We start from the raw sequence: 25,539 nt of genomic DNA on the forward strand, positions 1-25,539 counted from the left end.
ATCGGTTGAAAGGTTCAATTGGTTTGGTTGTTGATGATTAAGAGCATGATTCGTGTTTCTGTAGCTCGCATTATGAATTGTATTTGTGAAAAGCTCCACAGCATAGTCTATCTCCTCTCCTGTTTTTAACGGAATGTCCAGGCTTATAGCTGAATCTAAATGGCTTTTAAATGCGTTAATGTCTGTAGAGGCTGTTATTACTTTATAGGGCTTTTCCAACATATGGGCTATTGTGCTGTAAGTTGCTATTATTGGAGAATGATCTGAGTTAAGGTCAAAGCTCTCCATTACTCGCATGTGTGATTGTGGGATTCCAGAGAATACTATGAAATCAATCAAATCTGGAATTTTTCGACTATCAGTTGGCCAGTATGTGGGCACACCAGTTGACAAAGTCGTTATGTTATTGTTTCGTATGCATTTGTATAACTCCGATCCCTTCGGGTTAGTTAATCTGGATCCCCACCATGGATGTTTGGCATTGAAGTCGCCTCCCACGATAAACTTTGCTCCCAGTCCTTGGAAAAAGTTTTTGAAATCGAGTTCTTTTATTGTGAATCTTGGTGGGAGATAAATCGCTGTTATTGATACATCTGCGTGCATACATTTTATCTGAATTGTGGCAGCTTGCATAGCGTTTTCCCTAGTACTGTCCATGATTTGAAATTTAAGGCCCTGCTTGACAAGAATTGCAGCACCTCCATGAGCTCTATCTGATGGATGGTCAGCTCTTACTGTGTCGTATCCAGTAACTTTAAAAAAAGATTTGCTAGTGAAGTTTGTTTCTGAAATAAGCATGACGTCAATGGCATTCGTTTTTAAAAATAAAGCTATTTCATTTACATGGTTGGAAAGCCCATTGGCATTCCATATTCCTAAGTTTAGATTTATTTGCATAGCTTATTTACAAGTAACATTATCATGTTAAGTAAATTATTGGTAAGTTGAGATTGTTTTTCTAGAAGCTGTTCTATTCTTTCTAGAGACTTGTTCGAGTTACTATTTCCTGCAGCAACTTGAGCGTATGATTGGTAATCTTTGGGTTGTTGGGTCGAATTATTAAACGGAGCAAATGATTGATATGTACCATGGTCATTTTTATTTTTGTCATCTTTGGTGTTTCTCTGGTGGTTGCGTCCGCTTACTATTTTTTTTGATATAAGATCCTGATAGACTTTACACCCTTTGTAACTAGCAGCATGATCTTCGTTGCAGTTGGCACATTTTGCTGGTTGCTCTTTATCTTTTGGGCAAACGTTGCTGGGATGGTTAAGAGAGCATTTCACACATCTGTGAGTTTTGGCACAATATGACTTTGGGCTCAATGTCTAAGTAGAACAAATTCAATGGCTCTTTGGTTACACAACTTTTAATATTACTAATGTTTCTAACAGCGTGACCTTTGGACTCCACATCTTGTTTGATTAAGTCGATATCCGTTGAGAAGTGCAAATTCTTAATAACAACTCTGAATGCCCTCTCATGTTTAAGTTGGTATGTGTGAAATTTGACAGAATCTTTAGTAAGAGTTTTAACAAGTTTCCTGTATTCTTCAATAGACTTTACCATAACTCTCACATGACCATCGCGTTGTACTTTATAAAAGAAAAGCTCTTTTTTAATTGTAGTCTTTATATAATTAATTATATCACTGACTTCAGATAAGAATATAGGTGGCGGCTTGGCAGATTCAGTTAAGTTATCTTCAGTTATCATGTCCAGTGCTTCGTTTTCATCTTCATTTCCGTTATTTGGCGTGCTGTCGCTTAGGAGGGCATATTGATTGGGGCTGGTTCTGGGTGCTAAGTCCAGAGCGATTTTTTTCTTTAGTAGAATAGGAGAGACTTGGTTTTGTCTCTTGACTGCCTTTGACTTCAATTTTACTCTCTGCCAGTTCCAAACCATTGTGTCGTCTTCGTCGTCGTTCATGATAACAACAACACTTTGTTATTGCTAATCAGTAACCACTATTTTGTTTGCTTTTGTTTTGTGAATCGAATAGTACTGCCTCTGCCTCGAGTCTGCAGTGTGTGGGTCTAGGGAAGGGCGACGAGCTAACGAAGCGTGTTGTTGTGAGAAGTGTTGTAGATGTAGATGACAGATGAAGAAAAAATTTAAAATTTAACAAAACACCGCTAAGGTGCATATGCACTATTGTCCCAATGACCAGTTTTGGTGGCCAAAAGCTAATTTTTAAAAGTTAAATCCAAGAATCGGGTTTTAACGCTCTGTGTTAGAAAAATGGTGACCATCAAGGTTGCGTACCAGAAATTTTCATATACTTTTGAAAAATCTGATGTGAAACCTAGCGGTCATTATTGCACAGAATGTGAAGGGAAAAAGTACCAATTTTATTTCTGTTTTAAATATCTCATAAATTGGAAAATACGATTAACTGATCCAATTTTTTTGATGCATTTTATTTAGTAGGCGTTTTACGATATATAGTAGTTGGCGATGTCTTCTAGATTTAGATGTAGTCCTGAGTGCCGGGTATAAAAGTTGTGACGCGTAAGAAGCGTCTCACACGTCCCTTCTAGTTGGTTTTGCGAAGTGCGTGCGCGTGAGTGCTTTTCAATTTGCTGACTGGTGGTGTGCCCAGTTAGAGAAATATCATCGGGGAATACTTTTCCAGCTATTCGCGGGGCGAATACTCGCAACTTTTTTGTGTTGGGGCAAGTCAAAGCGAAGGAAAGCCAACGAGCCATCGAAGCGCAACAAACAAAATTGTCAAAAAGGGTTGGATGGAATTGCTTGCCTATGGTCTAGACCCTGCTTGTGTCCTGTCTCCTCTTATCATCTACATTTTCCCTAAAGATATCTGTCAGGCAATTTACATTTACGATTTGAATGCAAAAGTATCAGCCCTAACCGGTGGTACCCGTAAAAATATGTTATATAACAAACTATTTTGCATTTTTATTTTATTTTTTATACCCTATACTCGAAGAGTGAAAAGGCTGTATTGTATTTGTGGTCGGAGCAATGTGAGTAACGCACAGAAGGACCCGATCAGCATTAATAGCCGAGTCGATATGGTCATGACTGTCTGTCTGTCCGTATGTCTGTCCGTCCGGATGAACACCCAGTACTCAAAGACCATAAGAGCTAGAGCAACCAAGTTTTTCAGCAGACTTCTATATGCTCACATTACAAACGTATTTCAAACGCTGGCCCCCCTTGTGGGGGCGAAAATCTGCCACATCCAAAATTTTGAAGATAAGAGAAGTAAGAGTTCCGTAGAGAATGGACATACATATCTGATCTCCGAATGAAGCTCAAACCATTATTATAGCCAGAAAGAAGAAAATCGTCCCACCACGTCCAGCAGCTTTCTCGCTCGCATACTCTTCCTCATGCAGTGTGCGTCTCTGGGGGAGGGTGGCGAGATAAAAGGGCATGTTGGTGTAAGTGATGTAGATGTAGATGACAGATTTAGAAAAAATTATAATTCGGAAAAAATAACAATAAGGTCATACTGACTGAGTCCGGTTATAAAAGCTGTGACGGTTACGAAGCGTCTACCGAACGTTCCTACTAGTTTTCTTCCACCCCAACTGGCCATTAGGCCAATATTTGGTTGATTGGAGGTGAAATGCCGAGCATTTTCTCGTGTGGCTTTCTAGAGGGATGTCTGCGTCGGTCTCTGGCCTCTGTTTCTTTTACGCCTTTTGGGCTATAGGCCTATCATATAGCACCAATAGCTAACCCACCCACTTTTTACACACCCAAGTCAATTTAAATTGATGTCAAAACACACGACTTAGTTGAGGTTTATTTATGTTGGTCTGGCCTCGCACACACACACACACACAGAGACACGACTCGACTCCTCCCTTGCATAAACGAATTCAATAAAAACGAGAAGGGACGTGTGAGACGCTTCTTATGCGTCACAACTTTTATACCCGGCACTCAGGACTACATCTAGATGTATAAGACATCGCCAACCACTAGATATCGTTCACATTACAGAACACGTAGTAAAAAGCCTACTAAAAAAAATGCATCAAAAAAATTTGGATCAGTTTATCGTATTTTCCAATTTATGAGATATTTAAAACAGAAATTAAATTGGTACTTTTTCCCTGCACATTCTGTACAATAATGACAGCTGGGTTCCACATCAGATTTTTCGAAAGTGGCGCCATCTATAAAAATTTCTTGTACGCAACCTTGATGGTCACTCTTTTTCTAATAAAGAGCGTTAAGACCCGAGTCTTGGTTTTAACTTTTAAAAATTAGCTTTTGGCCACCAAAACTGGTCATTGGGACAATAGTGCATCTGCACCTTAGCGGTGTTTTGTCAAATTTTAAATTTTCTCTTCATCTGTTAACTACATCTACAACACTTCTCACACCAACACGCTCCGTTAGCTCGCCGCCCTTCCCTAGACCCACACACTGCAGACTCGAGGCAGAGGCAGCGCCCTCACACAAAAAAAAACAAATATAAGCTGCGGGACGGGGTGGGTTAAAAGTCGGAAGAGTCATCGGCAGGAGGTGGGCAGAGGCAGGGGCCGAGTGAAGCAGAGTGTGAATGAGAGAATGTAAAAAGAGCAAAAAATGCTGCGGGACAGGGTGGGTTTAGCCACTGGAAATTAATTTCTCCATTGTGGCTATAATAATGATCCGATCGGATCCCAATTTGGTGATCTGATAGATATGTCCATTTCCTAAGGAATGGCGTTTTTAGTTTTCTTTTATCTTCAAAACTGATTTGGGAGGTTTTCGCCTCTTTGCGGGGGCGGAGCCACGCCCCCGCTCATTTTTTAAATGCACTGGTTTCAGTGTGAGCATACAGCAGTCCGGAGCCAAAATTTGGTGGCTCTAGCTCTTATAGTCTCTGAGAACAAGCCGACAAACAAGACGGACAGACGGACAGACGGACAGACAGACATGGCTCTATCGATTCGGCTATTGATGCTGATCAAGAATATATATACTTTATGGGGTCGGAAACGCTTCCTTCTGTGCGTTACATACAACCGTTATTCGCACAAATACAATATACCCTATTTACGCTTTGAGTACCAGGTATAAAAAACCCCAAAGCGGTCCTTTTTCCACTGCTTTATATTATTTGCATTTCCGAGTAACGTAAACGGACCTTTGGCACTATCTCTGGATAATATTCGATCCGTTTTTGTCCCACCTTCCCCACATTATGGTTTATGTCGGGGCAATGCCTCATAATAATTATTTAATTTCCGTCACAGACATATGTTGGCGTTTGAATTAAAGTGGAACATGAAAATCTCTGCTCAACCGATTAGACTCGGAGGAGCGTCGTAGGAGCCATCAAACGTATGATTAGCAGCAATCAGTGATTTCGCTGGACATTTAATTAACAATCAATCAGTTGCTATGACATAACACTGAATGCTTCAATAAACAGTGGAAAAGCAAAGAGGTTTTAGGGTTTGCAGAATTACCCTAAACCCTCCTCCTTGTGGAGGAGCAGTTTGGGTGGATATTGGTGTGGAAAAGGTGTGGCACAGAGTACCGTTAAAATATTTAATGGTCATCAATCATTTGTTGCGTTATATGAGCCACAGTTTTCCTGATAATTAGGGAACCCGAAAATAATGATAGATTAACTCTGACTTTAGGGGCTAAGTCCAAAGCTAATCGTAGGTTAAGTCCAGGTAATTAAGGCAACGAATTGATTAGGAAATTTTAAGTGATTTTCATGTTCACCTTTAAGTTTACGTTACGTCAGGGGTTTCCCTGTGATTTTCGTAATCATTCAAGTGAAAATTATGTGGAATTATGTAGAAGTTGCACATATAAATTGTATAGTTTTGGTTTGCATCATGTATAACAATAATCTTGATTTAGTTATTATTTGTATGCTTTAATTTCTATATTTAATTTTTTTACCAATTAAAAACAGATATGTATATATGAACCAACTGAAAATTATTTGGAAGTAAGACATATAAATTGTACAGTTAAGGTCTTGCATTTTGTAGAACAAATATCTTCGTTTATTTATTATTTGCATGTCAAAATTTCTATATTTCCTTTTTTACCAATTAAAAACTTTAAATAACAAAAATTGTTTAAGTGTTTGACAAAATTCATAAATTGTGTTTGACAAAATTCATAAATTGTTTATTTTTAATGTTTAAAGTAGTCTCGAGTAGTTGATTTTTGTATTATTTTACCATTACATACACTTATGTTTTTTATTTTAATAAAAACATAAACCTTTTCAACACTTATACAAATGGAACTACTCGACAAAATCCAACTGCTTTTTTCCGCCTAGAACCAAACCAACTTTTTAAGCTAGACCGAGTGCTTTATTTTTTTACATAACTATTTTTTTCTATGACAGAACTTTTTTTGTAACGTTTTTTTTTACATATATTAAGTATCTTTAAAATGAAATTGGCATTTCTATAAAGCTGATAAATGCATGTATAATGTATACCCAAACAATTTTTGGTTTTAGCTTACCGTTTGAAAAATATTAGTCGAAATTTGTTTAAAAAAACCGCAGAAAAATCAACATTTTTGCATTTCAATGTTTAATATTTTTCAAGCAGTAAGCTAAGACCACAAAGTGTTTGGGTATAGACTATAGATGCATTTATCAGGTATGCCATAGAAAATAGAAAAATTATCATCAAACCATTTAAAATTATCATCAATCTTTCAGAAAAAGTTAGTCTGGATGGAATCAGCAAAATCGAGTCGAGCAGTGTTATTGACCACAAAATATGATTTAATAGGCTCATAATAATTTATGTTTCAAAGTAAACTAATGGCCGAAGGTTTAAGCCTGCAGGCTACAAAGAAAAGAAATTTTATAATTAACCACCAGATGATAGAGCGGGCAAACAGAACATGCTGGTGATGTAGTCACGGGCTCTCAGAGACTTCCTAATGATAGAGTCGGTCTCCCACGGACCCAGGTCAAGGTAAATAAACTCGGACAGGACACCCAAAGGGTTGAATACCGTGCACCTCACACTTCTGGCAAAGGAAAACAGCGAGGTCCGCTCGCTCTCATTATACCCGGTACTCGAAGAATAATAAGGGTATATTGCATTTGTGTTCGAACAAAGTAATAGACGGGAGAAACCGTTTCGGACCATATGAAGTATTTATATTCTTGATCAGCTTCAATAGCCGAGTCGAGACAGCCATGTCTGTCTGTCTTATTTGACGCCTGTTTCTCAGAGCTAGAGTCACCAAATTTTGTGTGGAGACTCATGGAATATCAAACTGAATCAAGTTTGTTTCAAAATGTAACCCTTCCGCCCCATAAAGGGACCACACCCTCAGCAGCTTTTGCTTGCTTGTTGTTGCTCATTCCTTCTCGATAGGAATCTCTGCTTCGTGCAGGGTGTGGCTCTAGAGGACGGGGTCGAGCTAACAGAGCGTGTTGGCGTGAGAAGTGATGTAGATATAGATGACACATGTAAAAATATTTAAAATTTGAAAAAAAAACTACCAAGGTGCAGATGTCCTACTGAGTACCGGGTATAAAACGTCTCAAACGTCCCAAAAATAAAACTTTTTGTTGTTTGTCTATCCGTGACGAGGGCTGGACCATGGAGATGGAATTGGGGGGTAATTTCCCTCCAGAAGCATAAACAGATCAATGAAACGTAGAAGAAAAACGAGAAGGGAGGTGTGAGACGCTTCTTACGCGTCACAACTTTATACCCGGCACTCAGTACAACATCTGCACCTTAGCGGTGTTTTGTCAAATTTTAAATTTTTTCTTCACCTGTCATCTACATCTACAACACTTCTCACACCAACACGCTCCGTTAGCTCGCCGCCCTTCCCTAGACCCACACACTGCAGACTCGCGGCAGACGCAGAGTGTGAATGAGAGAATGTGAAAAAAAACAAAACCTGCGGATTTAGCCACTGAAAATTAATATCTTCATTCTGGCTATAATAATGATCCAATCGGATCCCAATGGTGATCCATTATCTTCAAAATTTATCAGCATCAATAATCGAGTCGATTTAGCCATGTCTGTTTGTCCGTCCGGCTGTCCGTCCGTCTTGTTGAGCGCCTGGATCTCAGAGACTACAAAAGCTAGTGCCACCAAATTTTGGGGCCAGATGGCTGTATGCTCACACTTTTCCAAATGTATTTCAAAATTTAGCCCCGCCCCCCTTCGCCCACGCAAAGAGCGGAAATCTGCGGTATCTACAATTTTGAAAATAGAAGAAAACTAAAAACGGCATTCTGTAGGGAAGGACCGAATTGGAATCCGATTGGATCATTATTATACCCACAATGAAGAAATTAATTTGCATGGGCTAAACCCATCCCTTCTAATTGTCCGTTTAATCTCTTGAATGTTCGAATAGTCTTTTTGATATGTGCCTATGAGCAGACTGCTAAATATGTTGGGCTGGTACCTAAATTTTCCTGATTCCCAACATATGCCATCTGACTCATGTTAGAGTTTTTTGGCGTTGTTTGTACTGTTGTTTGACGCTGTCAATTATGAGCAATCGCGGTTGTCTACTTTTCAATCTTGATTTCGATCATATCGTACCTCTTGTAACTGATATTCACGAAAAAGCGACATGCCCATATGCACATCTAGGAACATCAATCTTCTTCTATCGTCGTTTTGACGGTGCAACACGAGGCCTGCATCTTGCTGGATATGTTTGCACAAAAAATTGAATAATAAACGATTAGGGACGTGTGAGCCGCTTCTTACGTGTCACAACTTTAATACCCGGTACTCAGTAGCACATATTTACCGTCGTGGTTTTTTTCTTCAAATTTTACATTTTTTCTACATATGTCATCTACATCAACACACCCTTTTAGCTCGCTTAAAGCTCCCCTAGAGCAGCACACTGCAGAAGCAGAGTGTGAATGAGAGAATGTGCAAAAAAACAATAAAAGCTGCGGGACGGGCGGGTTTAGTCACTGAAAATTAATTTCTTTATTCTGGCTATAATAATGATCCAATCAGATCACAATACGGTGGTCTGATAGATATGGTCATTTCATTCAGAACTGCATTCTTGGTTTTCTTTTATCTTCTAAATTGAGGATAACGACAGAGAGAGAGAATAACGAACAGACGGACAAACAGATATGGCCATATCGACTCAAGTATTGATGCTGATCAAGACTATATGCTTTATAGGGTCGGAAACGTTTTCTACTGTGCAAATATACATTACACCCTTTTACTCGTCGAGTAACGGGTTTAAAAATATGGTAGTGGTTGAGGAGGGGGGAAATCCAAAGAAAACCCCCAAAAAACAAACAATTACAAAACAAGTTTCATCAAACTATTTGGGCGTAGGGGTTCTGGTTCGTACTGTACTGACGGATTGTTTGGAATGGGCGGATAGGATAGGTGTAGGTGTAGGTTCAGGCTTTAGGCTGGTTTTTGGTCGAACATTTTGCTGTTCTGGTTTCGCTGCTCTGTCACTAAGGTTCATCGATGTCTTCGTCGTCGTCGTTTTGCGGGCCGTCCGTAAAAGCCATAAAAAAAATATAACAAGCAGCAGCAGGAAAAAATAGAGAAGCCCAAAAAAAAAGTGGGCCGTGAAGAGTACTCATACTCATACTCGTATTCGTATACGCTCTCCGTCCCCACCCTGGTTCCACTCATTGTTGCTTCTGTTTGTTTCTTTACACCTATGCCATGGGTGTGTGTTTTTTGCTCTTTATGAATGATGCGCCGTGTTATTGTCCGTCTTGGTTATTGTTGTCCCAAGAACCTGAATTTATGACACATATTCAGTGCCACAAGTCGTGTCACTGTAGAGTAGACCACCGCCCGAAACACATTTGTGCTACTTTTTCCTGAAAGTATCTTAAAGACTCTTCAAGAATATTGTGTACAAGAGAGCATGGATGATTGAATGCTAGACTGGTCCGTTTTTTTTGGGTATAGGGACATAGATATTTCAAAAATATGAATTTTTGACTCCAATCGATACGCAAAAAGTCTTCATACTTTTGGAAGCAACCCCAGTACATTGTGAAATAATCTTTAAATGTTGTTCCCAAGTGTTGTTAAAACTTCATAAGCCTTTTTTAAAACAGACTTGAAAAGCTTATTACAGAGTCCAAGGTTAAGGAGAGCTATATTAATCATTTTTCTGGTGCTGCTGTTTAAACTTCAAGTATAAACTATAATCCAAGCACGTGTAACACACTTAGCTTACCCATACTCTTATATCGATAATTATAAGCGACAGCTAAAAAATATATATTTTGGGAAAACATCAATGAAACTTAAAGCATCAAGACACACATACGGGACAGTGTGAGGTAGTTAATATAACATTTATTAAAATTTGTTTAAAACACTTTGAAGAACATAGATTTTGATGAGCAATATCTTAAACGACGCCAAGTCAATGTGACAATGTGAGCAAACAGCCATCTGGATGCAAAATTGGGTGGCTCTAGCTTTTATAGTCTCTGAGATCCAGGCGCTCAACAAGACGGACGGAAAGATGGACAGACGGACGGACAGACAGATATGCCTATATCGACTCGGCTCTGATCAAGAATATTTCCTTCTGTGCGTTACATACATCCACTTTGTGCATAAATACAATATACCCTCTTCGAGTACCGGGTATAAAAAAACGACATAGAAAAAAAACATTATTCTTTAAACAAATTTAAAAACCTTTGGTTCCTTAAAGAAAAAAAAGTTCGATTTTGGTGAGTAATGTTATTTAAGGGTTTCAATTCCACACATACGATTATTTTACATTGAAAAATTTTGATTCAATTTTATTCTTCAACGCATGGCGAATACTTCCTCAAACCTATCACAATTGATGCTCGTACATCGTGGTTTTCCATTTTTATTCAATACCAACCGAAATGGAATCTGTGTGATTCCCAAACTCTACGACAAATAAAGAAGGAATGTTCTAAATACCACAGAAATGCTATTCAGCACATTCTGCAAAATTTGTCCGGTTAGACAGAGACAAATGTGCAGCAAAGGGATTGATTGGTATTGACAGTGATTTTCTGATAAGATTGAGCAATGTTTGGAATCCATCTACAAATTATTATAACAGCACCTTAGCGGTGTTTTGTCAAATTTTACATTTTTTCTTCATCTGTCATCTACACCTTCAACACTTCACACACCAACACGCTCCTTTAGCTCGCCTTTTTCTGGATGCAATATTTGGTGGCTCTAGCTTTTATGGTCTCTGAGATCCAAGCGCTCATAAGAACGGACGGACGGACGGACAGACAGACATGGCTCAATCGACTCGGCTATTGATGCTGATCAAACATATATAAACTTTATGGGGTCGGAAACGTTTCCTTTTGTGTGTTACATACAACCGTTATTGCCCAAAAATACAATATACCCTATTTACTCTTCGAGTACCGGGTATAAATATATATATGTAAATGTCATGTGTGAACTCCAAAAAAGATTAAAAAAATTAAGGCATTAGCTTAGCTATAATTTCGAAAATTTGATGCGGAAAAAATGTGTAAACCAATAGATTGAACCCATGCCAATCGAAAATTACCCTCACTTTTGAATAACTCAATTCCCATGAAGAGGAAAGGAACATTCCCTCATAAAGTCATGCCCACAGAAATTACACCGGTGGGATGGCTACCGATAGCGTTCCGAAACTCAATGGACATTACCGCAAAACAGCAGGAGGTGGGACATCGAGCCCTGACTGTCTACGGTTCCATCACCACTGCTGATTGTCGCTGATGTGTTTGCTACCAGATGAACATTTAATTCATTCTTCTGTGTATGTCAGATAGATTGCGACCTACCATCTTTTCTACATACATATATAGTACCCAAGTGCCTGGCTCGCAGTCCCTGGGTCCCTGCTCTTGTTTATTGGCTTACAAGTGCTGCACATCCGGGCAGGTTGCGTTTTGCGGAAATGAGCAAATAACTAATGGCTGACTGAATGACCAGAGAGAGAGAGAGAGACAGCCAAAGAGCCACACAGAGACACCCACTCATACGAGCTTATATCCTCTTTGGGCTCTGGGCTGTGGCTCTGCTATGGTGCTTCTTTTGCCTTCTTCTTCTGTTTACTGTGCGCTTCAATTAAAGCATCTTGCAGGAAATTGAACTTTCAGTCAAGTGTCGAAAGGATGGGGACAGATGGTTGATGTTTTGGTTTCGTTTAGTTTTCCGTGGATTCGAGATGGAGTGCCACTCGGGTCAGAGGGGGCAGCATTAACAATCTGTTACGTACTTGACTTGAAGCGGGTGGGGGAGAGTGGTGCTGATTCGCGCTGTTTAAAGCTTCAGTGGCGTATCCGTATCCAGTTGTTGCATATGTCCAAGATTTGTTTTCCTCTTACTTAACTCAGCTTTTCCTTGTCTTTCCCTATCCTTGCTTTCCCTTGGCTTAGGTTTTCTTCTCTAGCTTAAATTGAATAAGCACTTCACTACACTACAATAATCACAATGCGATTGGCATTTTATTTACGCTTTCCTCTTTTATTTTATGTGTGAATTATTTCTTAAAATTTCTTTATATCAAAAACTGAGCCCCGTGATGCTTTTTGTTACACGTTCACGTTCCATTGCCATTGCGTCGCTCAAGTACGAAATTCTCACAACATCAGCACTAGAGACTATCCTGTCATACAAGTATCTCACGGTGCCGCCCCAAAAGCGATGCTCACCCGACAAATAATAAACGTGCACTGTCACATCCGAGCAACATTATGCGGATTTTATGGCACGACAACGACAACCAGCAGACCGAAAGAACACGACCACGGCGACAAGCTACGACGGCCATGGCGATGGCGACGGGGACCCCGACCAGAGGCTTCGTTTTTTAGATCACACGAAAGCACAAAAGGTTGCATTTAATAAGAAATGTGTTGTCCTAGACGCAACAGACGATAGCCGAGGGCCCAATCGCCACATGAGAGCCGGAGAGCGCCCCTCAAAGAGAGTCTGCACATGCGCGTCCATTAATTTCGAGGCTGTCTATGCTCTTGTCCGCTTGAGAGTTTTCGAAAAGTCGAAATTGTACAGTGATTTGATGACGATGAACATGAATGAATGGGTTGATTCGTTCTATGTATGGAGTGGGATGGGTTGCAGTGGGATGGATGGTAGGCCGATTTGTAAGGTTAGAGGGTTGAATTCAAGTTCAGGTTGCCCTCTGACCACAAAATACCGGCACAAAATACTCCCAAGGAGCAACCAAAAATGTTGTTCCTATTTATTGTTCAACATTCTTCTTCTCATAGTAGATCCATTCTGCTGCTGCTGCTGCTTCGTGCCTCCCACCACCAAAAAAGTAACACTGATAAATGGCCACGCACTATGGCAATTTGCAAGTTTTCCTCAGCTAACCCCAAAAGTTTTATATGCCTCATCTTTTTGGGAGTAGAGGTGGGCCATTTCGGTTCTGCTTTCCCAGGTCACGCTCCCTCTCTCCGAGTGCTGTCCTCTGCTTGCTGCTGTTTTTAATATACAATATTAGCCGGTAGTGATGTTTCAATTAATTTTTAGGGTGCTGCCCCCGTCGCTCCGACCCATCTTGAAAGGAGGCAGAACTTGTCAGTGTCAGACAGAGACGGCCAAATATATAGCCAGAGATGAAGATAGAGGCGGCCAGACCCACCAGAAAACGATACTGATATCGGGGTGGAACCGCAACCTAAGATATGAAGGCAAATGCCAAGCGGAGGATGAAGAAATGGCCTGAATGCAAAGTTTAAATTTTTCATAGTCGGCTGCTTCGGTTCGCCCGTACGCTCTTCTGTAGTTTGGGGCTATCCATTCCCATTCCTGTATTTTGAATTGGTCAAACTATGCAGCAATGGGGCATTAAGCAGCTGCCATGACGGAGAAGACAGATAAGCAATTTCATAGCAGATTCGTTGCGAGTAAAACAAAATCCTACATTATTAAGACTTAAAATATGGGCGAATAGAATAATTTACTTAACAGTAAAATTTATACTTTTTATACCCGGTACTCGAAGAGTAAATAGGGTATATTTGATTTGTGGGGAGAAAACGTAACACACAGAAGGAAGCGTTTTCGACCCCACAAGGTATATAAATTCTTGATCAGCATCAATAGCCGAGTCGAAATAGCCATGTCTGTCTTGTCGTCAGTCTGTCCGAATGTCCGTCTTGTTTGTCGGCTAGTTCTCAGAGACTATAAAAGATTAAGCCAGCATATTTTTCTTCCAGACTGCTGTATGCTCACACTGAACCAAGTGTATTTCAAAATTTGGCCCGCCAGCAGAATGGACGAAAAACTTCTGTATCCACAAAACCCACGAGAATGGACGTGTGAGACGCTACTGACTCTCATTTTTATATTTGTATTATATATATTGTATTTGTGCGAATAAAAAGTATATGACGCACAGAAGGAAGCGTTTTCGACCCCACAAAGTATATAAATTCCTTATCAGCATCAATAGCCGAGTCGATAGAGCCATGTCTGTCTGTCCGTCTGTCCGTCTTGTTTGTCGGCTCGTTCTCAGAGACTATAATAGCTAGAGCCACCAAATTTTGCATCCAGACTGCTATATGCTCACACTGAAACCAGTGTATTTCAAAAATGAGCCACGCCCCATTCCGCCCCCGAAAAGCGGCGAAAACCTTCCAAATCTACAGTTTTGAAGATAAAAGAAAACTTAAAACGCCATTCCGTAGGAAATGGCCATATCTATCAGATCACCAAATTGGGATCCGATCGGATCATTATTATAGCCACAATGGAGAAATTAATTTCCAATGGCTAAACCCACCCTGTCCCGCAGCTTTTCTTGTTCTTTTTACATTCTCTCATTCACACTCTGCTTCACTCGGCCCCTGCCTCTGCCCTCCCCCTGCCGATGACTCGGCCGACTTTTAACCCACCTCGTCCCAAGGCTTATATTTGCTTTTTTTTTTTTTGTGTGAGGGCGCTGCCTCTGCCTCGAGTCTGCAGTGTGTGGGTCTAGGGAAGGGCGGCGAGCTAACGAAGCGTGTTGGTGTGAGAAGTGTTGTAGATGTAGATGACAGATGAAGAAAAAATTTAAAATTTAACAAAACACCGCTAAGGTGCAGATGCACTATTGTCCCAATGACCAGTTTTGGTGGCCAAAAGCTAATTTTTAAAAGTTAAAACCAAGAATCGGGTTTTAACGCTCTGTATTAGAAAAAGAGTGACCATCAAGGTTGCGTACCAAAAATTTTCATATACTTTTGAAAAATCTGATGTGAAACCTAGCGGTCATTATTGCACAGAATGTGCAGGGAAAAAGTACCAATTTTACTGCTGTTTTAAATATCTCATAAATTGGAAAATACGATTAACTGATCCAATATTTTTGATGCATTTTATTTAGTAGGCTGTTTACTACGTGTTCTGTAATGTGAACTAGTTTCTTGTGGTTGGCGATGTCTTCTACATCTAGACGTAGTCCTGAGTGCCGGGTATAAAAGTTGTGACGCATAAGAAGCGTCTCACACGTCCCTTCTCGTTTTGATTTTGGTTCCCTCGATAAGTCTTCTTCCGGTTTGGGTTTCTTTTCTGGTTTCCATGTATGTGATTCGTCAGGATTTCCTTCTGTTTCTGATTTTGGTCTCTCTGTTTGTTTCTCTTCTGGTTTGCCTCACTCTTCATCAGATTTTAATTTCTTTGTTTTTTCTTCCATCGATGCGCCTTCCTCTGATTTTGGTCTTATTGTTTGTACTTCCTTCCATGTGGCTTCCTCTGATTTTGGTCTCTCTGTTTGTTCTTCTGTCGCTGTGTCTTCTCCTGACTTGGGTTCCTTGGTTGATTCTTCCTTCGCTTTGTCTTTCCCTGCTTTTTGGCTCTCAGTTGTTTTTTCCTTCGCTGTGTCTGCTTCTGATTTTGGCCTGTGTGTTTGTTCTATCGTCGCTGTGTCTTCTTCTGACTTGGGTTCCTTGGTTGATTCTTCCTTCGCTGTGTCTTCCCCTGCTTTTTGGCCTCAGTTGTTTCTTCCTTCGACGTGTCTTCTTCTGATTTTGGTCTGTGTGTTTGTTCTACCGTCGCTGTGTCTTCTTCTTACTTGGGTTCCTTGGTTGATTCTTCCTTCGCTTTGTCTTTCCCTGCTTTTTGGTTCTCAGTTGTTTCTTCCTTTGCTGTGTCTACTTCTAATTTTGGTATTTGTGTTTGTTCTATCGTCGCTGTGTCTTCTTCTGACTTGGGTTCCTTGGTTGATTCTTCCTTCGCTTTGTCTTTCCCTGCTTTTTGGCTCTCAGTTGTTTCTTTCTTAGATGTGTCTTCTTCTGATTTTGGTCTGTGTTTTTGTTCTACCGTCGCTGTGTCTTCTTCTGACTTGGGTTCCTTGGTTGATTCTTCCTTTGCTGTGTCTTCCCCTGCTTTTTTGCTCTCAGTTGTTTCTTCCTTCGCTGTGTGTTCTTCTGATTTTGGTTTCACTATTGATTTTTCTGTCGGTGTGTCTTTTTCTTCGTTTAATTTCGGAATCTCTGTTGGTGATTGTTCTGTTGCTGCTTTTTCTGTGGTTGATTTTTCTCCTGTTGATTTTTCTGTCGCGTTATATGTTGTTTCTAATCCTTTTTCTGTGGTGGATTTCTCTGTTGTTGATTTTTTTGTTGTTTTATTATCTGTAGTTGATTTTTCTGTTGTTTCTTTTTCCGTGGTGGAATTTGCTGCGGTTGATTTTTCGGCTTTTTCGTTTTCCGTTGATTTTTCATATGATTTTTCATTCGGTTCTGATTCCTCATTTTCTTTTATCGCAATGGTTTCGCACCATGGTTCTTTCTTAACCTTATCACACTCACCGTCCACAATGTCCGGCGCTTTATAAGCTAAGAGTATGTATGCAAATAATTAGCATAAAATGAAAAATTACAGATAATTTACTCACGGGGTAAGTTCGCCTTCATTCTCAAACATTTAACAAGATCGTATGTACAATTTGATGGTTTTGTAAACCAGCATTTTCGTTTGTGATCTAATGCGCAGAAGGACTGTACGAAATCCCTTCCATTGAAACACACTTCAAGACATTTATTAGATTAGATGTTTTTACTCATACGACAGCTCAGGCTCGAGCTCGATGTCCCATCTCCTGCTGTTTTGCGGTAATGTCCATTGAGTTTCGGAACGCTATCGGTAGCCATCCCACCAGTGTAATTTCTGTGGGCATTTACCAGAGCACGACTTTATGAGGGAATGTCCCTTTCCTCTTCATGGGAATTGAGTTATTCAAAAGTGAGGGTAATTTTCGAAATTATAGCTAAGCTAATGCCTTAATTTTTTGAATCTTTTTTGGAGTTCACACATGACATTTACATATATATTTTTATACCCGGTACTCGAAGAGTAAATAGGGTATATTGTATTTGTGTGAATAACGGTTGTATGTAACGCCCAGAAGGAAGCGTTTCCGACCCCATAAAGTATATATATTCTTGATCAGCATCAATAGCCGAGTCGATAGATGTTTGTCGGCTAGTTCTCAAAGACTATAATAGCTAGAGCCACCAAATTTTGCATCCAGAATGCTATATGCTCACACTGAAACCAGTGTATTTCAAAAATGAGCCACGCCCCCTTCCGCCCCCGCAAAAGGGCGAAAACCTCCCAAATCTACAATTTTGAAGATAAAAGAAGACATTCCGTAGGGAATGGCCATATCTATCAGATCACCAAATTGGGATCCGATCGGATCATTACTATAGCCACAATGAAGAAATTAATTTCTAGTGGCTAAACCCACCCTGTCCCGCAGCTTTTCTTGTTCTTTTTACATTCTCTCATTCACACTCTGCTTCTGATTCACTCGGACCCTGCCTCTGCCCTCCCCCTGCCGATGCCTCTTCCGACTTTTAACCCACCCCGTCCCGCATCTTAAATTTGTTTTTTTTTTGTTTGTGTGCGGACGGTGCCTCTGCCTTTGCCTCGAGTCTGCAGTGTGTGGGTCTAGGGAAGGGCGGAGAGCTAACGGAGCGTGTTGGTGTGAGAAGTGTTGTAGATGTAGATGACAGATGAAGAAAATATTTAAAATTTAACAAAACACTGCTAAGGTGCAGATGTAGTACTGAGTGCCGGGTATAAAAGTTGTGACTCGTAAGAAGCGTCTCACACGTCCTTTATCGTTTTTAAAATATACTTGTAACAGTGTGCGCCTATAGAAGTCTGGATGAAAAACTTGTTTGCCCTATGGTCTCTGAGTACTAGGACTCATAAGGACGGACAGATAGACAGACATGGCTCAATCGTTATTACCCACAAATAAAATATAACTCTCTTTTACTCTTCGAGTACCGGATATAAACATGATATTCCGAATAGGGGAATGAAGAAATGAATTTGCAGTGGCTATCCCCACACCGTCTAGCAGCTTTTTTTTTATTTTTTGCACATTTTTTCATTCCACACTTTGCTTTGTGTAGAGAGCGGCTATATGGGAGGGGGGTTAGCTAATAGTGCGTGTTGGCGTGAAAAGTTATTAAGAAGACATATGCAGATAAAATGTAAAATGTCAAATATAAAATTCGAAAAGAGTACCTTGTATAAAAGTTGTAACGCATAGGAAGCGTTTCACACGTTAAGAATCTTGTAGTGTTTATTATTTTAAATTTAATTTTAAGTGGTACCAGAAAAGTAATAGAAGAATACCGCCATCAATCGCCAAATGCAAAATGCATGCAAATGGCCATGTAAAATGTTTTAATAAGTGAAAAAACGAATTTACGTCAAATCTATATCTGTAAATTCTTCTTGTGTCATAGATTTGCACTGTCTTTTTCTGTCATCCACACAGTATCCAGGACTCGTTTTGATAAAACCTTTCAGTAGTCGAACAATATATGTTAAAGAGCATAAATCATATAAAAACTAGTAAAATCAAAAAAACTTACGGGGTCTATTGTTTAATTCACGCAAACATATCTCCACTTTTAGCTGACATTCATTTTCTGCCTCAAATCCGCAAGCTAAATCAAAGGCACATGTCATTCCGTCGTATGATATTGGGCAATTCACCATGCAACCTTTTGATTTTATGGCAAGACTTGAGGGAGCTGCTTGAGGATTTAAAAGTGACACGTAAATCGAACTTAAACTGTTCAAACGTAAATAGATCACCTAGGAGGAGAACGAGACTTAACATGATATTGATTGAAAGAGTTGACAACTGAAACTGATATATGTATAATGAGATTCGTGCAGTTACGACCATTATCATAAGATTGGATACGGAATTTATCTTGGTGTTCTACACTGATATCTTAAATCTACCATAAAAACTTCAATCTACCCAAAAATAGCAGCTTTAATAACCGGTACTCCAAGAGTAAGTAGCGTATACTTGCATTTGTAGTCGGAGCAATGTGCGTAACGCACAGAAGGCAAAGTTTCCAACTCCATACAAAATATATTTTCTAAATCAGCATTAATCGTAGAGAATTTCCAGATCTAGCAGATTTCTTAATTAAGATCGGCTCAGATCATTATTATAGCCAGAATGAAGAAATTAATTTGCAGTGATTTCCCCCCATGGTGTTATTCTTTATCAATCGCACACTCTGCCTCATGCAGTGTGAGGTTATGGATTAGGATGGCGAGCTAAAAGGGCGTGTTGGTGTGAAAAGTGTAGTTGGATATGACAGATGTAGAAAAAATCTAATACAAATTCGAAAAAAACGTAAGTTTGTATGAAGTGCTTCTGCACTTGATTCTATTATTTTCAATTTCAGTTTTTCCTTTGTTACTTATCTAAATTTGTCTAAATTGTACTCATTACTCCAAGAGTAAGTAAATAAGGTGTAATGTATTTTTATACCAGGTACTCGAATAGGAACGAGAAGAAACGTGTGTTAGTGTTTTTTTCAAAATTTTACATTTTACATTTAAAATTTTTTCTACGTATGTCATCTACATCTACAACACTGTTCACGCTCTATTAGGCAATCCCCAATTCCCTAGTGCCGCAAACTGCACGCAGCAGAGTGTGGAATGAGAGAATGTGAAAAAAATAAGCATAGCTGATGGACGGGGTGGGCGTAGCCACTGCAAATTAAATTCTTAATTTTAGCTATAATATCTTCTAGCTTGTCTGGACACAAAACTTTTTTTGAAACTNGAAGAAATTAATTTGCAGTGATTTCCCCCCATGGTGTTATTCTTTATCAATCGCACACTCTGCCTCATGCAGTGTGAGGTTATGGATTAGGATGGCGAGCTAAAAGGGCGTGTTGGTGTGAAAAGTGTAGTTGGATATGACAGATGTAGAAAAAATCTAATACAAATTCGAAAAAAACGTAAGTTTGTATGAAGTGCTTCTGCACTTGATTCTATTATTTTCAATTTCAGTTTTTCCTTTGTTACTTATCTAAATTTGTCTAAATTGTACTCATTACTCCAAGAGTAAGTAAATAAGGTGTAATGTATTTTTATACCAGGTACTCGAATAGGAACGAGAAGAAACGTGTGTTAGTGTTTTTTTCAAAATCTTACATTTTACATTTAAAATTTTTTCTACGTATGTCATCTACATCTACAACACTGTTCACGCTCTGTTAGGCAATCCCCAATTCCCTAGTGCCGCAAACTGCACGCAGCAGAGTGTGGAATGAGAGAATGTGAAAAAAATAAGCATAGCTGATGGACGGGGTGGGCGTAGCCACTGCAAATTAAATTCTTAATTTTGGCTATAATATCTTCTAGCTTGTCTGGACACAAAACTTTTTTTGAAACTTTTCTCTAGCTCTTATGGTCTCTGAGTACTAGGCGCTCATAAGGACGGACAGACAGACCTGTATATCGGCTATTGATACTGATCAAGAATATACATACATTTATATGTACTTTATGTGGTCGGAAACGTTTCCTTCTGTGCGTTACATATGTACATCCACTTTTGTGCACGTATACAATTTACTCTTCGCGTACCGGGTATAACAATAATGTACTTCTTCGAATTTAACTGCCGTTGGTTTGGCCTTATCTGTTTTTCTTTTCGTGTTTTTTCTTCCTCGGATTTTGCATTTGATTTTGGTGTTTATTGTGATTCCTCTCTTAATTCCGATTTTTCTGTTTTTCTCCTTCTGATTCTTCTGTTTTTCATACGGGTTTGCTTATTTTAATTGTTCCTTTTATATTTTTTTGGTTTTCTTCTTTTTTGTTCTCTTCTCTTCTGTCTCCGCTTTTTCTTCAGAAGTTGTTTATTCTTCTTCCTAATCTGGATTCGTTTCTTACGCTTCTGTTTCTTTTCCTGTATCTTTTGCTTTCTCAGCTGTTTCTTCTCTTTAATTGCTTTCTTCTTTTGTTCCTTCTTCTGTTTTCTATTTTTCTTTTGCATTCTTCTTTCACCTTTATTTTGCAAAATTGTATTCTTCTTTCGGCTTTTCGTCTTTTAATATTTTCATTTTTGATGTTCTTTTGAATTTTGGTTCTTCCCAAATGATCCCATTTAAATTTGGACTTTTCTGTTGTTGCTGCTGATTTTTCGGAAGAATTTTTTTTTCCGTTCTTGCCTTTTCCGATTTTTCTTGTACTGATATGGATTTTCCTTATGTTTTCTCTTCTCCCGCCAAATTATCTTTTTTAAATTTTCCCTCATCCTTTGTACTTTTTCCCGATTTTTCTTTTATGGATTTTTTTTTCTCTGTTGGTTCTTTTTTCGGGTTGTCTCCTTCTTCGTCTGATTTTGGTTTCTCCGTTGGTTTTTCTCCCAGTCTGCTGTCTTCTTCTTCCGAGATTAGTTGCTCTTTAGTTTTTCGTTCGGGTCTGCCTCCTCCTTCTACTGACTTCTGTTTCTTAGTCGGTTCTTCATTCGATGTGTGTTCTACTGATTTTGATTTCTCAGTTTGTTTTTCCTTATGCATGTCCGCTTCTTTTTCTGATTTGGGTTTCTCTGGCTGTGTTTCTTCCTGTTTTTCGAATTCATCCGGTTCGTCTTCTGATTCATTCTGATTTTGGTCTGTGTGTTTGTTCTATCGTCGCTGTGTCTTCTTCTGACTTGGGTTCCTTGTTTGATTCTTCCATCGGTGTGTCTTCCCCTGCTTTTTGGCTCTCAGTTGTTTTTTCCTTCGCTGTGTCTGCTTCTGATTTTGGTCTGTGTGTTTGTTCTATCGTCGCTGTGTCTTCTTCTGACTTGGGTTCCTTGTTTGATTCTTCCATCGGTGTGTCTTCCCCTGCTTTTTGGTTCTCAGTTGTTTCTTCCTTTGCTGTGTCTACTTCTAATTTTGGTATTTGTGTTTGTTCTATCGTCGCTGTGTCTTCTTCTGACTTGGGTTCCTTGGTTGATTCTTCCTTCGCTTTGTCTTTCTGTGCTTTTTGGCTCTCAGTTGTTTCTTTCTTCGATGTGTCTTCTTCTGATTTTGGTCTGTGTGTTTGTTCTACCGTCGCTGTGTCTTCTTCTGACTTGGGTTCCTTGGTTGATTCTTCCTTTGCTGTGTCTTCCCATGCTTTTTTGCTCTCAGTTGTTTCTTCCTTCGCTGTGTGTTCTTCTGATTTTGGTTTCACTATTGATTTTTCTGTCGGTGTGTCTTTTTCTTCGTTTGATTTCGGAATCTCTGTTGGTGATTGGTCTGTTGCTGCTTTTTCTGTGGTTGATTTTTCTCCTGTTGATTTTTCTGTCGCGTTATATGTTGTTTCTAATCCTTTTTCTGTGGTGGATTTCTCTGTTGTTGATTTTTTTGTTGTTTTATTATCTGTAGTTGATTTTTCTGTTGTTTCTTTTTCCGTGGTGGAATTTGCTGCGGTTGATTCTTCGGCTTTTTCGTTTTCCGTTGATTTTTCATATGATTTTTCATTCGGTTCTGATTCCTCATTTTCTTTTATCGCAATGGTTTCGCACCATGGTTCTTTCTTAACCTTATCACACTCACCGTCCACAATGTCCGGCGCTTTATAAGCTAAGAGTATGTATGCAAATAATTAGCATAAAATGAAAAATTACAGATAATTTACTCACGGGGTAAGTTCGCCTTCATTCTCAAACATTTAACAAGATCGTATGTACAATTTGATGGTTTTGTAAACCAGCATTTTCGTTTGTGATCTAATGCGCAGAAGGACTGTACGAAATCCTTTCGATTGAGACACACTTCAAGACATTTATTAGATTAGATTTTTTTACTCATACGACAGCTCAGGCTCGAGCTCGATGTCCCATCTCCTGCTGTTTTGCGGTAATGTCCATTGAGTTTCGGAACGCTATCGGTAGCCATCCCACCAGTGTAATTTCTGTGGGCATTTACCAGAGCACGACTTTATGAGGGAATGTCCCTTTCCTCTTCATGGGAATTGAGTTATTCAAAAGTGAGGATAATTTTCGATTGGCATGGATTCATTCTATTGGTTTACACATTTTTTTGAATCTTTTTTGGAGTTCACACATGACATTTACATATATATTTATACCCGGTACTCGAAGAGTAAATAGGGTATATTGTATTTGTGTGAATAACGGTTGTATGTAACGCCCAGAAGGAAGCGTTTCCGACCCCATAAAGTATATATATTCTTGATCAGCATCAATAGCCGAGTCGATAGATATTTGTCGGCTAGTTCTCAAAGAGTATAATAGCTAGAGCCACCAAATTTTGCATCCAGAATGCTATATGCTCACACTGAAACCAGTGTATTTCAAAAACGAGCCACGCCCCCTTCCGCCCCCGCAAAAGGGCGAAAACCTCCCAAATCTAAAATTTTGAAGATAAAAGAAGACATTCCGTAGGGAATGGCCATATCTATCAGATCACCAAATTGGGATCCGATCGGATCATTACTATAGCCACAATGGAGAAATTAATTTCTAGTGGCTAAACCCACCCTGTCCCGCAGCTTTTCTTGTTCTTTTTACATTCTCTCATTCACACTCTGCTTCTGCTTCACTCGGCCCCTGCCTCTGCCCTCCTCCTGCCGATGCCTCTTCCGACTTTTAACCCACCCCGTCCCGCATCTTAAATTTGTTTTTTTTTTGTTTGTGTGCGGACGGTGCCTCTGCCTCTGCCTCGAGTCTGCAGTGTGTGGGTCTAGGGAAGGGCGGAGAGCTAACGGAGCGTGTTGGTGTGAGAAGTGTTGTAGATGTAGATGACAGATGAAGAAAATATTTAAAATTTAACAAAACACTGCTAAGGTGCAGATGTAGTACTGAGTGCCGGGTATAAAAGTTGTGACTCGTAAGAAGCGTCTCACACGTCCTTTATCGTTTTTAAAATATACTTGTAACAGTGTGCGCCTATAGAAGTCTGGATGAAAAACTTGTTTGCCCTATGGTCTCTGAGTACTAGGACTCATAAGGACGGACAGATAGACAGACATGGCTCAATCGTTATTACCCACAAATAAAATATAACTCTCTTTTACTCTTCGAGTACCGGATATAAACATGATATTCCGAATAGGGGGAATGAAGAAATGAATTTGCAGTGGCTATCCCCACACCGTCTAGCAGCTTTTTTTTATTTTTTGCACATTTTTTCATTCCACACTTTGCTTTGTGTAGAGAGCGGCTATATGGGAGGGGGGTTAGCTAATAGTGCGTGTTGGCGTGAAAAGTTATTAAGAAGACATATGCAGATAAAATGTAAAATGTCAAATATAAAATTCGAAAAGAGTACCTTGTATAAAAGTTGTAACGCATAGGAAGCGTTTCACACGTTAAGAATCTTGTAGTGTTTATTATTTTAAATTTAATTTTAAGTGGTACCAGAAAAGTAATAGAAGAATACCGCCATCAATCGTCAAATGCAAAATGCATGCAAATGGCCATGTAAAATGTTTTAATAAGTGAAAAAACGAATTTACGTCAAATCTATATCTGTAAATTCTTCTTGTGTCATAGGTTTGCACTGTCTTTTTCTGTCATCCACACAGTATCCAGGACTCGTTTTGATAAAACCTTTCAGTAGTCGAACAATATATGTTAAAGAGCATAAATCATATAAAAACTAGTAAAATCAAAAAAACTTACGGGGTCTATTGTTTAATTCACGCAAACATATCTCCACTTTTAGCTGACATTCATTTTCTGCCTCAAATCCGCAAGCTAAATCAAAGGCACATGTCATTCCGTCGTATGATATTGGGCAATTCACCATGCAACCTTTTGATTTTATGGCAAGACTTAGGGGAGCTGCTTGAGGATTTAAAAGTGACATGTAAATCGAACTTAAAGTGTTCAAACGTAAATAGATCACCTAGGAGGAGAACGAGACTTAACATGATATTGATTGAAAGAGTTGACAACTGAAACTGATATATGTATAATGAGATTCGTGCAGTTACGACCATTATCATAAGATTGGATACGGAATTTATCTTGGTGTTCTACACTGATATCTTAAATCTACCATAAAAACTTCAATCTACCCAAAAATAGCAGCTTTAATAACCGGTACTCCAAGAGTAAGTAGCGTATACTTGCATTTGTAGTCGGAGCAATGTGCGTAACGCACAGAAGGCAAAGTTTCCAACTCCATACAAAATATATTTTCTAAATAAGCATTAAATGTAGAGAATTTCCAGATATAGAAGATTTCTTAATTAAGATCGACTCAGATCATTATTTTAGACAGAATATAGAAATTAATTTGCAGTGATA

The 25,539-nt window shown here is 39.2% G+C and overlaps 2 protein-coding genes and 2 long non-coding RNA genes across 4 annotated transcripts in view; all 4 read right to left on the minus strand.

Moving 5' to 3' along the window:
- The window catches only part of LOC117591511, a gene marked incomplete at its 3' end in the record, with an annotated part of 71,210 nt that extends 58,725 nt beyond the window's left edge, over window positions 1-12,485 (minus strand). The window contains exon 1 of the mRNA XM_034284804.1: window positions 12,223-12,485. The remainder of the gene's footprint in view (window positions 1-12,222) is intronic.
- A 2,969-nt stretch (window positions 12,486-15,454) lies between these two features.
- On the minus strand, window positions 15,455-17,211 carry LOC117591506 (thioredoxin domain-containing protein 2-like). The gene is made up of 2 exons (XM_034284801.1): window positions 16,849-17,211; window positions 15,455-16,789 (listed from the first exon to the last, which is right to left on the minus strand). The coding sequence occupies exons 1-2, from the start codon at window positions 16,865-16,867 to the stop codon at window positions 16,023-16,025; spliced, it is 786 nt and encodes a 261-aa protein (XP_034140692.1). The 5' UTR covers window positions 16,868-17,211; the 3' UTR covers window positions 15,455-16,022.
- A 1,525-nt stretch (window positions 17,212-18,736) lies between these two features.
- LOC117591508 lies at window positions 18,737-19,088 on the minus strand. Its single transcript, XR_004574403.1, has 3 exons — window positions 19,074-19,088; window positions 18,848-19,009; window positions 18,737-18,775 (listed from the first exon to the last, which is right to left on the minus strand). It is a non-coding gene; the product is annotated as an uncharacterized LOC117591508 (long non-coding RNA).
- Window positions 19,089-24,798: 5,710 nt separating this feature from the next.
- LOC117591509 lies at window positions 24,799-25,150 on the minus strand. Its single transcript, XR_004574404.1, has 3 exons — window positions 25,136-25,150; window positions 24,910-25,071; window positions 24,799-24,837 (listed from the first exon to the last, which is right to left on the minus strand). It is a non-coding gene; the product is annotated as an uncharacterized LOC117591509 (long non-coding RNA).
- Between the last annotated feature and the right edge of the window lie 389 nt (window positions 25,151-25,539).

Source organism: Drosophila guanche, unplaced genomic scaffold (assembly GCF_900245975.1).
Source record: "Drosophila guanche unplaced genomic scaffold, DGUA_6, whole genome shotgun sequence".
NCBI lineage: Eukaryota > Metazoa > Arthropoda > Insecta > Diptera > Drosophilidae > Drosophila > Drosophila guanche.